We start from the raw sequence: 15,962 nt of genomic DNA on the forward strand, positions 1-15,962 counted from the left end.
AACACAGCCCACGTAGTATACACTGTGTTCCAAATTATTATGCACAAAGAGTTTAGGAGTGATAAGGTTAGAATTTTTTTGTTTGTCATTTAAACTCATTGATGGTGATGTGTGTCAGGGCTCTTTATATCACTGAAAGCAATTGCAGATACCTGTGCAAATTAGTTTGGCAGGTGTGTCCAAATAAAGGCAAGACTACTTAAGAAGGCTGTTCCACATTATTAAGCAGCCTATATTTTTGGCCAAAATGGGAAAGAAAAAGGATGTGTCGGCTGCTGAGAAGCAACAAATTGTGGAGTATTTAGGTCAAGGCATGACTACAATCAACATTGCCAAGACACTTCATCGTGATAATCGCACAAAGAAGTATGTAGCTGATTCCCAGCACACACGTGTGCGTGCTGATAAGGAAAAATTGAGGACTCTTTCCAACAGGCAATTGCGTAAGGTTAAAAGAGCAGCTGCAAAAATGCCTTGTCATTGCAGCAGACAAGTTTTTGAAGCTGCTGGTGCCTCCAACGTCCCCAGAACAACAAGATGCAGGGTCCTTCAGAGGTTTGCAGCTGTGCGTAAGCCATCCTGTCGACCACCTCTATCCACTGCACACAAGCAGAAACGGCTCCAGTGGGCCAAACGATGCATGAAGACTGACTTCCAAACTGTTTTGTTCACCGATGAGTGCCGTGCAACGCTCGAGGGTCCAGATGGATGGAGTGGAGGATGGCTGGTTGATGGACACCCCATGACAACACGGCTAAGGCGCCAACAAGGAGGAGGTGGAGTAATGTTTTGGGCTGGAATCATGGGGAGAGAGATTGTCAGCCCGTTTATGATCCCTGAAGGGGTAAAGATGAACTCCATAATCTATGTGGAGTTTCTAAAACAACACTTCCTGTCATGGTTTAAGAGGAAGAACCGTGCTTTCTGCAGCAAGATCATTTTCATGCATGATAATGCACCATCTCATGCTGCAAAAAACACATCTGCATCTCTGGCTGCTATGGGCATAAAAGAGGACAAACTTATGGTGTGGCCACCATCTTCCCCTGACCTCAACCCCATTGAGAACCTCTGGAGCTTCATCAAAAGGAGTGTCTATGATGGCGGGAGGCAGTTCATATCTAAGCAACAGCTCTGGGAGGGTATTCTGTCCACATGCAAAACAATTGAAGCAGAAACCAACCAAAAACTGACAAATTCAATGGACGAGAGAGTTTCAGAAGCTTCTTTCGAACAAGGGGTCCTATGTGCAAATTTAACATCACCTAGAATAAAGTTTCACTTGAAAACTGTTTGATTTCATTTTGTAATAAGCTGATAATGCTTATAACTTCACAATTGACCATTTTTTTTTTCAAAATAAAAAAAAAGTTGCAAACTCTGCTGTGCATAATAATTTGGAACATGCATTTTGAGTGTTTATTTTTTTTTTTAAAAGATACTGTTTTCATAGGCAGTTTGTTCCAAAACATTGCAATTATACTCGAATAGTAGATGACTGGAAAATAACAATGACTGCAATTCAGATAGGTAATTTAGAGAAAATATGAGGAAATATTATTTGCATAATAATTTGGAACACAGTTTATAGCACAGCCACATAGGATATAACACAGCCCATGTAGTATATGGCACAGCCCACGTAGTATATAACACAGCCCACGTTGCATATATCACAGACCAAGTAGCATATAGCACAGCCACGTATTGGGGCTCAGGCACACAGCAGAGCCAGTTAGCTGAACTTGCTGCAAAGATAAAACTGCATACATTAAATATGAACATTTTTTAATGGAAAACTTTTTAAAGTAAACATTTGAAAGTATTAACGTAGAACATTTGTAAAAGTGCAAAAAGGGTAGTATATAGCACAGCCCACGTAGTATATAGCACAGCCCACGTAGCATATAGCACAGCCCACGTAGCATATAGCACAGCTCACGTAGTATATATAGCACAGCCATGTAGTATATAGCACAGCCCGCATCCCCCCCCCCCCCCCGAGAATGGCCCCATAGACCAGTACTCACGGTTATAGTAAAAAAAAAAAACACAAAAAAACCACACTCCTCACCTCTCCTCGTACCCGCGCCATGCTCTTCCCTGCTCCGGTCACAGTGGCTGCACTGCCTGGCACACAGTGAGTGCGCGATAATGTCATCGCGCACCTGCAGTGTCAGAGGCAGAGCGGGGAATGATGGGAGAAGAGCTTCAGCTGTCGTTCTCTCCTCCATCATTGCTTTGAACTGTACCAGCAGACGCTGGTATAGTCCAATGTGGCAGGGGGCAGTCGGCGCTGACGGCAGGCAGGCCCCCCTGCCTCACAAAGGCCCCATAGCGGCTGTGTGATGTGCCGCTAGCTGAGGGCCCCTGGGGGAGTGGGGGCCCTAGGCAGCTGCCTGCCCCTAACGCCGACCCTGCCTGCAGGGGCCCCCCAAAGCATCAGTGCACCGTACCGTGAATGGGCCCCCCATCTCGCCAGGGCCCGGCACTTCCCTGGGTGCGCCGGGTGCTGATGCCGGCCCTGCCGTTGAGGTACCATCTCCATAATAAGAACAACCATGTAATATGGGAGGATGTATCCTGTTTCCTATAAATCGAATATATGAATTCCATCTGACATTAGAGGCTTACAGAGATGTATTATAAAGCCATAAACAAATGGATGCCATGTTATGAACCTTGACGACAGAGCTTGTACAGAACCATAAAGTGGTGTTCTCAAGTTTAATCCTTGGGATAGGGGATAACTTTCTGATCGCTGAGGGTCTGACTGCTGTGGTCCCCACCAATCCTGAAAAGCCCCAGATGAATACAGTGGAGGTCTATCATGCGCAGTACTCTTACTCAGAGTGCCGGAGATGGCCAACCACAGAGCTTGGCTGATCATGGGGGCTACTATTAGAATGAATGTATAGGGAATGCGCATGAATGACTTCCACGCCTTTCAGCTGAGAGTCTTCAGAGCTTCTTGAGATCGGTGGGGGCCACAAAGATAGGACTCCCCAACAGTCGGAACGTTATGCCCTATCCTTTGGATAGAAGATGCCTTTTACATTGGAGAACAACACCCCTTTAAAATGTACGTAAGACCTAAGGTTCATTGTCCTATGTAGATCTCAATTGTATTGCTTTATCCTACAGAGGAATCCGATTTCTGCAGATATTGCGAATGTTACATGTAGACCGACAAGGAGGCACGTGGAGATTACTTGGATCAGTGGTTTTCATACACAGACAGGTATGGTGCATCAGATCTGGAGACATAGTAAATTCTGCATTAATGGCATCATATTTACTAGATACGTACTGTATATTTTGGCTTTAAGATAAATCCTATTTTTGTTAATGTCCACTAATTTGTGTTTTCTCCTGAAGGAACTGATAACCACACTGTACATTGGATTCCTTGGCTTGATTTTCTCCTCGTATTTTGTGTACCTGGCTGAAAAAGATGCAGTTGATGGGTCTGGCGATTATCAGTTTGGCAGCTATGCTGACGCTCTGTGGTGGGGAGTGGTGAGTAAGATCATATTGAATACCTTGTAAATTGAGTGACAGTATATGTTTAGTGACTGTGAAAAATTGCCTTAGAACCAATGTACTACAAAATGGTTGTCTGAGAAGGAATAGTCCTGGTGACATTTAAGAAAAACTAAATCTCTGTCTAAAATGGTGTCCATTGTTTCATAATTATTTGCTTATTTAGGGAAGTTTCACTTGCTGCAGTTTTTTTTTTTTTACATGTTTCACATCCATGTGTTGGCTTAGAGGGAATTTGTCAGCAAGTTGGTGCTATGTAATCTGAAAGCGGCATGATGTAGGAGCTGAGAGCTTGATTCCAGTGATGTGCCACTTACTGGGCTGTGTTGTTTAAATAAAATGTACCGTATTTTATCAGGAAAATATCACTGCAGGACTAGCTATCTGGTGCCACCTAGTCATCTGCTCTGTGTAACCCTGCCTCCACCATGGATTGGCAGCTTTCTGCCCATGCACAGTGCACATAGAAAGCTTTCAATCCATGGTATGGGTAGAGGGCTGACCATTTTGAGCACTGCTATATCTGCCATAGAGAACACAGTGATTGTATCAAAATGACAGCATGCAGACCAGCAAGTGGCACATCTCTGGAATTGGAGTCTATCCCCAGTGTCCTGCTGCTGTCAGGTTACATAGAAAAAATCCTTGTCGCTAATTTCCTTTAAAGTCAGTAGGGACATTGATGTTTTTATGTGCGTGTGTTTTTAAAAATATTTAAAAAATTTAAAAAATATATAAGTTCAAAACACCCCCCTTTTGCCCCATTCAAGATAAAACAATATAAAGAAAAGCCAATTATACGCATATTCGGTATTTCCGCGTTCAGGATCTCCTAATCTATCAATGTAAAAAAAGAATTAACCTGATCGGTGAACGGCCTAATGGGAAAAAAATTAAAAACGCCAGAATTACGTTTTTTTGGTCGCTGCTACATTGCAATAAAATGCTATAACGGCCAATCAAAAGATTGTATCTGCACCAAATTAGTATCAATAAAAACATCAGCTCGGTGAGCAAAAAATAAGCCCTCAACCAGCACCAGATCACGAAAAATGGAGGCACTACAGGTCTCGGAAAATAGCGCCATTTATTTATTAACCAGAGTTTGGTTTTTTTCACCAATTACGGTAAATAAAAATGAACCTAGACCTGTTTGGTGTCTATGAACTCGTAATTATTATTATTTATTTATATAGCACCATTAATTCCATGGTGCTGTACATGAGATGGGGTTACATCAAAATACAAAAATCACTTACAGTAAACAAAACTAACAATGACAGACTGGTACAGAGGGAAGAGGACCCTGCCCTTGTGGGCTTACATCCTACAGGATTATGGGGAAGGAGACAGTAGGTTGAGGGTTGCAGGAGCTCCGATGGTGTTGAGGAGGCCGTGTGGTCTTTACAGGCTGTAAGCTTCTTTGAAGAGGTGGGTTTTCAGGTTTCTTTTGAGGGATCCAAAAGTAGTGGATAACCGGACGTGTTGGGGCACTGAATTCCAGAGGATGGGTGATATTCCGGAGAAGTCTTGGAGGCGATTGGGTGAGGAGCGAATAAGTGTGGAGGAGAGGAGGAGGTCTTGGGAGGACCAGAGTTTAAGTGAGAGAAGATATTGAGAGATTAGTGTGGAAATATACGGAGGAGAAAGATGATGGATGGCTTTGTAGGTCAGTGTTAGTAGTTTAAACTGGGAAATTGGGAGCCAGTGAACGGATTTGCAAAGAGGGGAAGCAGGAGTGTAGTGAGGAGAGAAATAAATTAGTCGTGCAGCAGAGTTAAGGACGGACTGGAGGGGTGCAAGAGTGTTAGAATGTAATCCACAAAGGAGGATGTTGCAGTAGTCAAGGCGAGAGATGATTAGGGCATGCACGAGCATTTTGGTAGTGTGGGTTGAGGAAAGGACGGATTCTGGAAATATTTTTGAGCTGGAGGGGACAGGAGGTGCCGAGAGCTTGGATGTGTGGTTTAAAGGACAGGGCAGAGTCCAGGATTACTCCGAGGCAGCGGATTACCTGGACTGGGGAAAGTGTGAATTCATTGACCTGGTGAATCATAATGGCAGGTCAGTTTTGGCATTTAGGGAACATGGTAAAAAAAACAACCCAAAAACACTCTGGAATTGCACTTTTTTTGCAATTTCACCACAGTTGGAATTGTTTTCCTGTTTTTCCAGTAAACGATATGTTAAAACCAATGGTGTAGTTCAAAAGTACAACTTGTCCCGTGAAAAAGCAAGCCCTCACATGGCCATTATGACCGAAAAATAAAAATTATTATTTATTCTGTGAAGAAGGGGAGCAAAAAACAAAAACCTAAAATGGCCCAGGGGTTAAAGGGAACAGGGGATGTGTGTTGCCCAAACCACAGGAGCGTGAATCAGAGCCTGGTGCTCAATTGCAGCTATGTATAACACTTCAAAGTTTCAAAGAAAATACACTTTGGAGATCTGTCCGAGGACCATAGGAAGAGACCAGACCAGTCAGCCTTCTGCCAACGCTGCTGCTGGTGATTGACAGCTCTCTCGCTATGGGAGAGACCTGCAGTCACCTGAGGGCTATTCCACCTGTGATCCAAATTACCTAAGAATATGAGAGATTACAGGTGTTAAATTGTCTAAAATGACAGTACGTGATCGATGCGTTTTGTTGCTTTAGGGCAGTTTCTATAGAATGCAAACTACGAACTACCATGACAAAAAATCACTGACCGAATAACATTGTTTCTTTCAAGCATTGGGATAGGGCGGGCAGAAAATGATTAATTTGTTCTTGACATTTTTGCAGTGAATACAAGAGAAATGGGCACCGCAAAGTTAGGTATACTTGGTGTCCAGTGGTTAGTACAGGCCAAATGTGATTCAATGAAGGGCAACCAATGACAGGAACATGGTCCAGTAAGGAAATGAAGGCCATCCTGGAGTCAGGACACGCGTCCTCACAGTCTGCTGCACACAGGAGTGATTAGCCGCAGACCAGTCAGTGTGCCCAGGCTGACCATTGTCTACTTGCAAAAATGCCCACAATAGGTAAATGAGCATCACTGCAGGATCACGAAACAATGGCAGGAGGTGATCTGGTCTGGCTGGGTGTGTGGGCATTGCTTACCAGGCCACCATGATGCACTATAGAAAGAGGACAAGCCAGAGAAAGCAACGTGACTTCTCGGGCAAACTTCTGCTGGGAAGCCATACATCTTGACATCTGCAGTGAGATCAGGAGAGCAAACATCGTCCATTGTAAAACACACTGGTAAAACCTCCTATCACTTTAAAATAACTCTATCCCTGCAATAAGACATTGAATCGCAGATATCGAGGTGTCATTTTATTCCACTTCCTATTAACTAAATGCCTATGTAGACCGTCTTGGAGGAACAGTTCTACTGACAAATTCCCTTTAAGTGTTATTTTCTTTCCATAAATTAATAGCACACATGAAAATAATAAACCTTGTAAAATATCTTATTAGAGAAATCTTCTTTCTCAACATTCTCCATTGACTGGTCTTCGAGGTAGTCTTTCCTTGTGGGGAGTGACATGCCTGATATGCCAGTGTAAGGAGACTTATGGGCCATGCAGCAGGTTAGAGTTCGTCTTCTTTCTTTCTGAAGAGACAGTTTGCAGTTCACATATAAAATCTGTCTTCAGTGACTACAGCTTTCCCCATTGATGAGACAGGAGATGACCGTTGGTGCTCATAACCTTGCAGTACAATGTTTATCTGCCTCTAGCACCTTCCTCCTCTTCATATCATTTTAAAAGCACCAACGATCATCTCAGATCTCAGTAATGGGAAAATTTGTCTTCACTGAATGCAGATTTTACCTATGAATTACGAATGAAAGATCAGTCCCAGAGAAAGAATCAGATTTCATTGAAAAGATAGAAGACCAAGTTTCTTATTGTCACGTGTTCTATTGATTTATGAATAGCTCTGCAGTACGCTGTCGCCTTGTATTGTACTGTCCATTTGGTGGAACCAATAGGCATCTTAAAATAACCCACCCTCTCTTTAGGTCACTGTTACAACTATTGGTTATGGAGACAAAGTTCCCCAGACGTGGATTGGGAAAACCATAGCATCCTGCTTCTCTGTGTTCGCCATCTCGTTCTTCGCATTGCCAGCGGTATGAGATACTTGTTCTTCATGCAGATATCAAGAAAGTACAAAGATGATTAAGGTCATTTAGGAATTTGCTTTATTCTTTGTATGCTTTCGTACAATAACTATACTGTGGGTTTTGTAACATTGTAGAGACTAGCGGGGCCCAAACCTTATTTTACTTTGACAGCTACTTTACCTCGGTTGTGTGAACATAGACTCGCCATTCCCCTCCGAGCCCCTTTCCCCCTAGTTCTGTGTAAACTCATACTCTGTCTTCTTTCAGTATACATATACTCCTTTGCCTTGGGAGTGTATTGGCATGGCAGCATCTGAGGCCATGGTCCCACACTGTGTGCTGCTGACCCACACATGGGACATCAGAGTCACCTATATCTATAGGAAACTCCGATGGAAACCGTACAGCTGCTCGATAAAGAAATAACTGGATTAATGATCACTTTTATGTTTCTTTCTTCAGGGTATTTTAGGCTCGGGTTTTGCCTTAAAAGTGCAACAAAAGCAGAGACAGAAGCATTTTAATCGTCAAATTCCAGCAGCCGCAACTCTCATCCAGGTAGCCGATCTAAAGAGGGTTGACAACTGTGAATGCAGGAGATCAGCAGATAAGGCGCCAATATTACATCCAGTAATTACCGTATATGCTTTAGAGCATAAAGTTTTGAGATGATATCCTAAACATAATCCACTGTGTTCTTCAGGCAAAATGTAAAAACATTTCTTAGGAACTTGTCATTTACAGAAACTTTATCTACCTGCAGATTTAGGGGATACCGTATTTTTCGATTTGTGAGACGCACTTTTTTCTCCCAAACTTGAGATGTTAATGACATTGGAGTCTTCTGTTTCCAGACAGCATGGAGGTGTTATGCAGCTGAAAATCCAGATTCGGTAACATGGAAAATGTACATCCGAAAGGCACCACGTAGTCACCAAGTTGTGTCTCCTAGCCCAAAACCAAAGAAAACTGCAATGGTAAAGAATGGTCTTCCCAATCACTGTACTGACTGATAAAAACTGTTTTTTTTTACACTTTAAATGGGAAATAAATATATTCGATATAGTAGGCATTTCTGCCAGCCATGGATAAGGGGATGAATGAATGGGCCCGGTATTGTAGCATAGCTGCCATTTACAAGACTTTCATTGTATTGCAATCCCCTCAGGAGCAAGTGGTGGGTAAAACTTCATCACTGTATGAGAGTTTTTTAAATTGTAATTTTTACTTTAAATTTTTCAAATTTTACAGGAAAAGAAAAAATTGGTCATTTTAGAATTTTCACTATCATTTATAGGTCTACAACCAATCTTATACTATAGTAGTAGTTAAACATTTTCAAGTGGATAAAGTGTAAAATTTTACAAAACAAATACACAAACTCAGACAAAAGGAAAGTGGGGAAATGATGTGGAATGTTACTACCTAGTTATATCCATCTCATAGAGGTCATATATTTAACATGACCCAAAAGGAATCCCAAGGAGTCCAAACAAGGTTAAATCTCTCTACAGAATTGTCAATAACGGCTGCCCGGTATTCAAAGTTACTGGTATCCTTGATGTGAGAATATAGAACTAGTTGGGAAGGTGGAGAGGTTTTCTTCCAATGGTAGGCAATCAAACAGCATGCTGCTGTTAACATACAGTATGTAAAAGCAATCTAATGGATCTCTTGGATATAGATTCAGCTGAGGACTTAATGGGAGATCCACTCCAAAGACTTGCTTAATGAAGAGTTGGACTATCACCCAAAACGGTTTAATCAGTGGACGGTCCCCAAAAATGTCAAATATAGAACCTCTAGTCAGTACACAACACCAGCAAAGGGAAGGAATAGATGAGTCCATTTTATGTAAAAATTGTGGTATGGTACAAGAGATGAAGGATTTTGTACTGATTTTCTTTGTAAGAAATACAAGATGCAGTCTTGGAGAAATGTTTGGACCAGAGCAGCCATTTTACCATGGTCAGTGTTTTGCGCACATATTCCTCCTATTTGAACATATAAAAGTGACTAGTTTGGGAATGTGTGTCTGGAGCCTGTAGAATATTGGAAATACTAGATATTAAACCTCTTGCTGTTAACCTATTCTTGCACAGTCTCTCGAAGGAGGTAGGAATGGAGGTCTCTAGACTGTGGAATAATGATGAGGCAAAGTGCCTAATTTTACATTATTTCAATATATTAAGAGAATGGTGACAGAATTTCATTTTCAGCTCATCATAGGAATGTAGAATTTGCGTTTTATAGTTGATTGTCAGCGAAGTTAAACAAGCCAGATTGAGTCCATACCCTTGTAAATGAGTGGGTTAAACGTTCAGGGAAATTCGGGTGGAAAAGAAAGGAAGTAAGGGCAGAATTCATTGTGTCACTGAATTTTTTAAGAGCATACCCTCCATATATTTCTGGTATGCATCATTGGACCTAATAGGTCTATTGAAGGGGGATTGTAAGCCCCATTCCAGATCTGGGAGTTGGGGTGAGTAAGGGCTAACCATAATTTTTCAATCTCCATCCATTTTGTATGGGCAGGTTTAGAAGACCACGATGGGATCGTGCGGAGGTGCGATGCCCAATACTAATGAACAAAGTTAGGAGCTCCATGGATATTGGCCCCTTCCTAGCATAATAACACCAACTCACAGCTGTCTGCTTTCCCTCAGCTGGTTAGTAAAAATAAGGGGACCCCATGCCAGTTTTTCATTTATTAGCTAAATACAAGTATAGAAAACTACGCATGTACAGCACTGATTATATATATATATATATATATATATATATATATATATATATATATATATCTGACATTTCTATCTACTTTACTCTTGACAGTTCCAGCTGTGTATTTACTGTACTTGTCTGATGAAATGTCTGGTTTCCTTTTGATGTGTGTGTAAAAATGGAGTGGCTCATGCACGGTCCGTATGCCGTGCAATTTTTTTTCTCGCACCCTTTGACAGATTAGCAGTGAATCATTGTATAATGTTGGTCAGAGTGCATTGCGATGTCTTCTCTCATTGCACTCGTCCGACTTATACACCAGTGTGAGCGAGCCCTGAAGGGGTAATTTGCAAATACGTGTCTGTTTAGCTGGTCATGTGCATTGACTGTAGCATGATTTCCGTACATGTAGCCATGTAATAAATTGCTTCTCTCTTTCTTGAGAACAATATATATGTGTATGATATATATTATACCGTAGTTCCCATGAAGCATCACCTGAAGAATCATTATCTTCCTGCTGTTTTCTTTATTATAAATTTTGTATACCATTTTTTTCCATTTATTCAGATGCTATGTCTGTTGTAATCAGTATAAATATGCAATAACAAATTTGTTTCTAGGTTAAGAGGAAGAAAATGCGAACAGAGAAAGAGGAAGGTACCACTGAGAAAATGCTAAACATTCCGCATATCACGTATGATCATGTTGCAGATGATCGAAAAAATGACACCTATTCAGTGGAAGCCTATGAGAACACAGGTAATATTGTCACTCTCAGAACTGTGTATATCCAAGAACCTAGTCCAATCAGTCTTACTGTATTTCAGTACCCACAGTCACATATAAAGAGGTTATACAGGGCTTAGTTTGCAAGACCATAGCAAACCCCCCCCCCCCAAAAAAAAAAAAAAAAAATTAACAGCCAGTTAGATGCTAACAGAGACAACTACTTGCCTGTTGTGCCCTGTGCTGGCTCACAACGGTCACCGACTACTCTTGCCAGTGATTCAGCTGCTCCACGTCAACAGAGCAGCTTGTCTCCTTCCAGGCTGCTTTGTTGACGGGGTCTGACTGCTGATGTTGTTGATTGACAGCCTTCATCCCGCAGTTAAGTAGTGAGGAGCAGGCTGTCAAACGGCATGATGTCAACAATCACACCCCATCAACAGAGCAGAAGAGAAGCCACCACTCTGTCCACATGATATCAATGGAAGGTGATGAATTCCCTGCAGGAGTGGTCTGTGACCGCTTGTGCTAGCAGAGATCTGAGCTGGGCACTACACTAGTTATTATTATTATTATTATTTATTGTTATAGCGCCATTTATTCCATGGCGCTTTACAAGTGAGGAGGGGTATACATAATAAAAACAAGTACAATAATCATAAACAATACAAGTCATAACTGGTACAGGAGGAGTGAGGACCCCGCCCGCGAAGGCTCACAATCTACAAGTTAGTTACCAACTACCTGCCTGTTAGTTCTTAGGTACATTGTAAAAAAAAAAAAAATACTGTATATACTTGAGTATAAGCTGAGTTTTTCAGCACATTTTTTGTGTGCTGAAAACGCCCCCCCCCCCGGACTTATACTCGTGTCATTGTCCCAGAAGACAGCGGAGGGAGGGGGAGAGGCGGATTAGTGGGTCACAGGAGGCAGGAGCCGACGGCTGCGGCTAAGTTCTGTGCCCGATGCTTAAAGAAGTGAATATTCACTGCACTGGCAATGATTATTAATTTCTCTGCAATAGTGGACACACTATCAGCCGCAGCAGCCGGCTCCACTCATTAAGGTAATGAATTTTCACCTCTCTCCACTCCCATAGGCGTGGAGAGAAGTGAATATTCATTATCTTAATGAGCGGTGACTCGTGATAGCCCAGCCGCTGCAGCTGCTGGCATCGGAACAAGATGGAGCAAGGGCACGCAGGGAAGATAAGTAGGATGTTTCTTTGTTTTTAATGCTTTTCTCATGGTGCCATGCATATAAGGATAGTGATGAGGACTAGTGATGAGTGAGTGTACTCGTTGCTCAGGTTTTCCAGAGCACGCTCAGGTGGTCTCCGAGTATATGTAACTGCTCGGAGATTAAGTTTTCATCTCCTCAGCAGCATGATTTGCTGCTACTAGCCAGCTTGAACACATGTGGGGATTCCCTAGCAACCAGGCAACCCCCTCATGTACTCAGGCTGGGTAGTAGCTGTAAATCATTCAGCTGCGGCGATAAAAACTAAATCTCCTAACACTAACAAATACTCGGAGACCACCCGAGCATGCTCGGGAAAACCCGAGCAACGAGTATACTCTCTCTCATCACTAATGAGGACCCATGCATACAAGGATGGGGATGAGGAGCCATGCAGACAAGGATGGGGATGAGGAGCCATGCAGACAAGGATGGGGATGAGGGGGACAATGCATACCCAGCTAATACTCGACTCAATAAGTTTCCGTGGCAAAATTAGGTGCCTCGACTTATACTCACGTCAGCTTATACATGCATAGATACAGTAAATAGTCCTGGATAACCCCTTATAAGGGCTAGATTGCAGCAGTGCTTGTCTTGTTCACTTTTATACAATTGTGTAAAAAAGTGTTAACCCCCTTCCTGCTTCCTATTGTTTTGCATGTTTGTCACACTTAAATGTTTCAGTTCAACACACAAATGTAAATATGAATCCTGCAAATGTTATTCATCTTGGCTGCATATATAATGGTATTTAATTCCAGCTACTGCACACAACTCCTGCATGAATCCTGTAAATGTTATTCATCTTGGCTGCATATATAATGGTATTTAATTATTACACCTTACTCTGCTTGTCCTCTTATGCTATGAGGCCAAGTAACTTTTCAAATTGGTTTATGAACCATGTAGGCCTGGACACTTATCTTTTCACTACATTTATTGTGTCCTACTGTCTCAACTTAGTCTGATTGCTAACGAGAGAGAGAGAGAAAAAAGTAAGATCTAAGAGCTAGTCTCCTATATATTGAGACATATCCTGGGGAGGCATTTGTGCAGGGGGACATTTGTGCACATTTAATCGAAGTACATTTATCAAAGTACTGGCAGTTATAACACGGCAGTTAGACAGGGCAGGAAACAGGTAAGACAATTAAATAAAACTATTCCCTGTACATGTGGAACACAACAAATATTCACCATATGCATTTGTATGATCTATATCCTGGCTTCTGCATTCACTCACATTCACTGCCCTTGCATTAACTCTTTACACTCCATCCATATCGGCCCCTCTGTCCTTTCCTCTCCTATGTATAGCACTCACGCTCTGTTCACATTGCTAAATAGCGCAGATCCACTCAGTCCCACCATCCAACACACGAGATGCTCTCACAAATCACTTAACCATCTGCTCACTCTTTCTATCCTCCTTCTCCTAGTCGCAGGAGATCTCTCTCCCAACCCCGGCCCCCCATGTTATAGCAAGTCAAACCTCTCAACTGCTACACCCAAAAACCCCTCTAACCTTAATATTCCATGCATGCCTTCTGTCTCTTTCAATTGTTCCCTTTGGAATTCTCGCTCAGTGTGTAATAAACTCCCCTTCATCCATGAATTTTCCCTTTCTAATTCTCTTAACCTCCTGGCTCTTACTGAAACCTGGATCCAGCAGTCTGACACCACCGCTGCTGCTGCTTTTTCGTATGGTGGACTACACTTTTCTCATACCCCAAGATTGGACAACAGAGCAGATGGAGGCGTTGGTCTGCTCCTTTCACCCAAATGTACCTCTCAGGTTATCCCCCAAGTACCCTCACTTGTCTTCCCTTCTTTTGAGGTCCATACGGTCAGACTCTTCATCCCCTTCTCCATGTGAGTGGCAGTGGTGTATCGTCCTCTGGGCCCCTCCCATCAGTTCCTGGATCACTTTGCCACCTGGCTTCCTCACTTTCTTTCCTGTGACATCCCCACCCTCATTATGGGTTATTTCAACATCCCCATTGCTTTTCCCCTCTCCCCAGCTGCTTCTCACCTTTTATCTCTAACCTCATCTTTCGGCCTCTCGCAGCTTACTAACTCTCCAACTCATGAAGACGGAAACTCCCTCAACTTGGTCTTCTCCCGGCTTTGCCCAGTGGATGATTTCACAAACTCCCCTCTCTCACTCTGATCACAACCTTCTTTCATTCTCTATCAAGAACTACCATCCCGCTCAGGTCACCCCCACTTTCCACACTTACAGAAGCATACAGGCCATTAACACCCAGAAACTTATGAAGAACTTGCAGTCATCATTGGCCCCTATCTCCTCCCTCTCATGTCCTGATTCTGCTAGGAAGCATTACAATGAAACCTTGCAAAGTGCCCTGGATGAAATTGCACCTCCTATACATAGAGCAACTCGGCACAGATGGAGACAACCGTGGCACACGCTGCAAACACGTTTCCTGCAGCGGTCCTCCAGGTGCGCCCCACGCCTGTGGAGAAAATCTAATCTACCCGAAGATTTCATCCATTATAAGCTTATGCTTAAAAATATACAACACTGCCCTTCACCTCTCCAAACAAACCTATTTCAACACCCTCATCCCCTCACTATCCAATAACCCTTAACGGCTCTTTGACAATTTTCATTCCCTACTCAACCCAAGAGTGCAGTCACCTACCACGGATCTCCATGTTAACGATCTGGCCAATTATTTCAAAGAAAAAATTGACTATATCCGACAGGAAATTATCTTCCAATCCCCTCATATCATGTACTGTCCTCCCTCCCCCACTGCATCTAGCTCACTCTCTGACTTTGAACCAGTCACAGAAGAAGTAGTAATCCGGCTCCTTGCATCTTCTCGCCCGACCACTTGCCCCAGTGACCCCAGGCCATCACATCTCCTCCAGTCCCTTTCCCCTGCTGTCACCACTCACCTAACAAAAATATTCAACCTCTCTCTCTTCCGGTATCTTTCCCTCCTCATTTAAGCATGCCATCATACATCCATTACTTAAAAAACCATCCCTCGATCAAAACTGTGCTGATAACTATAGACCTGTCTCTGATCTTCCCTTCATCTCTAAACTCCTCGAACGCCTGGTCCACTCCCGTCTTATCCGCTATCTCTCAGATAACTCTCTTCTCGACCCTCTTCAATCTGGTTTCCGCTCTTTACACTCTACTGAAACTGCCCTCACTAAAGTCTCTAATAATCTACTAACCGCTAAATTTAATGCTCACTACTCCATGCTAATTCTCTTGGATCTCTCCGCAGCATTCGACACTGTGGATCATCAGCTCCTCCTCACTATGCTCCGCTCCATTGGCCTTAAGGATACCGTTCTCTCCTGGTTCTCCTCCTATCTCTCTGACCGCTCTTTCACTGTATCTTTTGCTGGTTCCTCCTCCTCTCATCTTCCCTTTACTGTTGGGGTTCCTCAAGGATCAGTCCTAGGCCCCCTCCTCTTCTCTTTGTATACTGCCCCTATTGGACAAACAATCAGTAGATTTGGTTTCCAGTACCATCTCTGTGCTGATGACACCCAATTATACACTTCTTCTCCTGATATCTCACCTGCTTTTTTAGAAAACATCAGTGATTGTCTTACCGC

The 15,962-nt window shown here is 42.8% G+C and overlaps 1 protein-coding gene across 3 annotated transcripts in view; it reads left to right on the forward strand.

The window, feature by feature from the left end:
• KCNQ1 (potassium voltage-gated channel subfamily Q member 1) overlaps window positions 1–15,962 on the forward strand; it is a 159,710-nt gene that overhangs the window by 133,106 nt on the left and 10,642 nt on the right. For all 3 annotated transcript variants that reach the window (XM_077288018.1, XM_077288020.1, XM_077288021.1), the window contains exons 6-11: window positions 3,145–3,241; window positions 3,379–3,519; window positions 7,560–7,670; window positions 8,127–8,222; window positions 8,519–8,641; window positions 11,012–11,150. In XM_077288018.1, the coding sequence (XP_077144133.1) occupies window positions 3,145–3,241; window positions 3,379–3,519; window positions 7,560–7,670; window positions 8,127–8,222; window positions 8,519–8,641; window positions 11,012–11,150 (707 nt within the window). The remainder of the gene's footprint in view (window positions 1–3,144; window positions 3,242–3,378; window positions 3,520–7,559; window positions 7,671–8,126; window positions 8,223–8,518; window positions 8,642–11,011; window positions 11,151–15,962) is intronic.

This window comes from Ranitomeya variabilis, chromosome 2 (genome assembly GCF_051348905.1).
Source record: "Ranitomeya variabilis isolate aRanVar5 chromosome 2, aRanVar5.hap1, whole genome shotgun sequence".
NCBI classification, from domain to species: Eukaryota; Metazoa; Chordata; class Amphibia; order Anura; family Dendrobatidae; genus Ranitomeya; species Ranitomeya variabilis.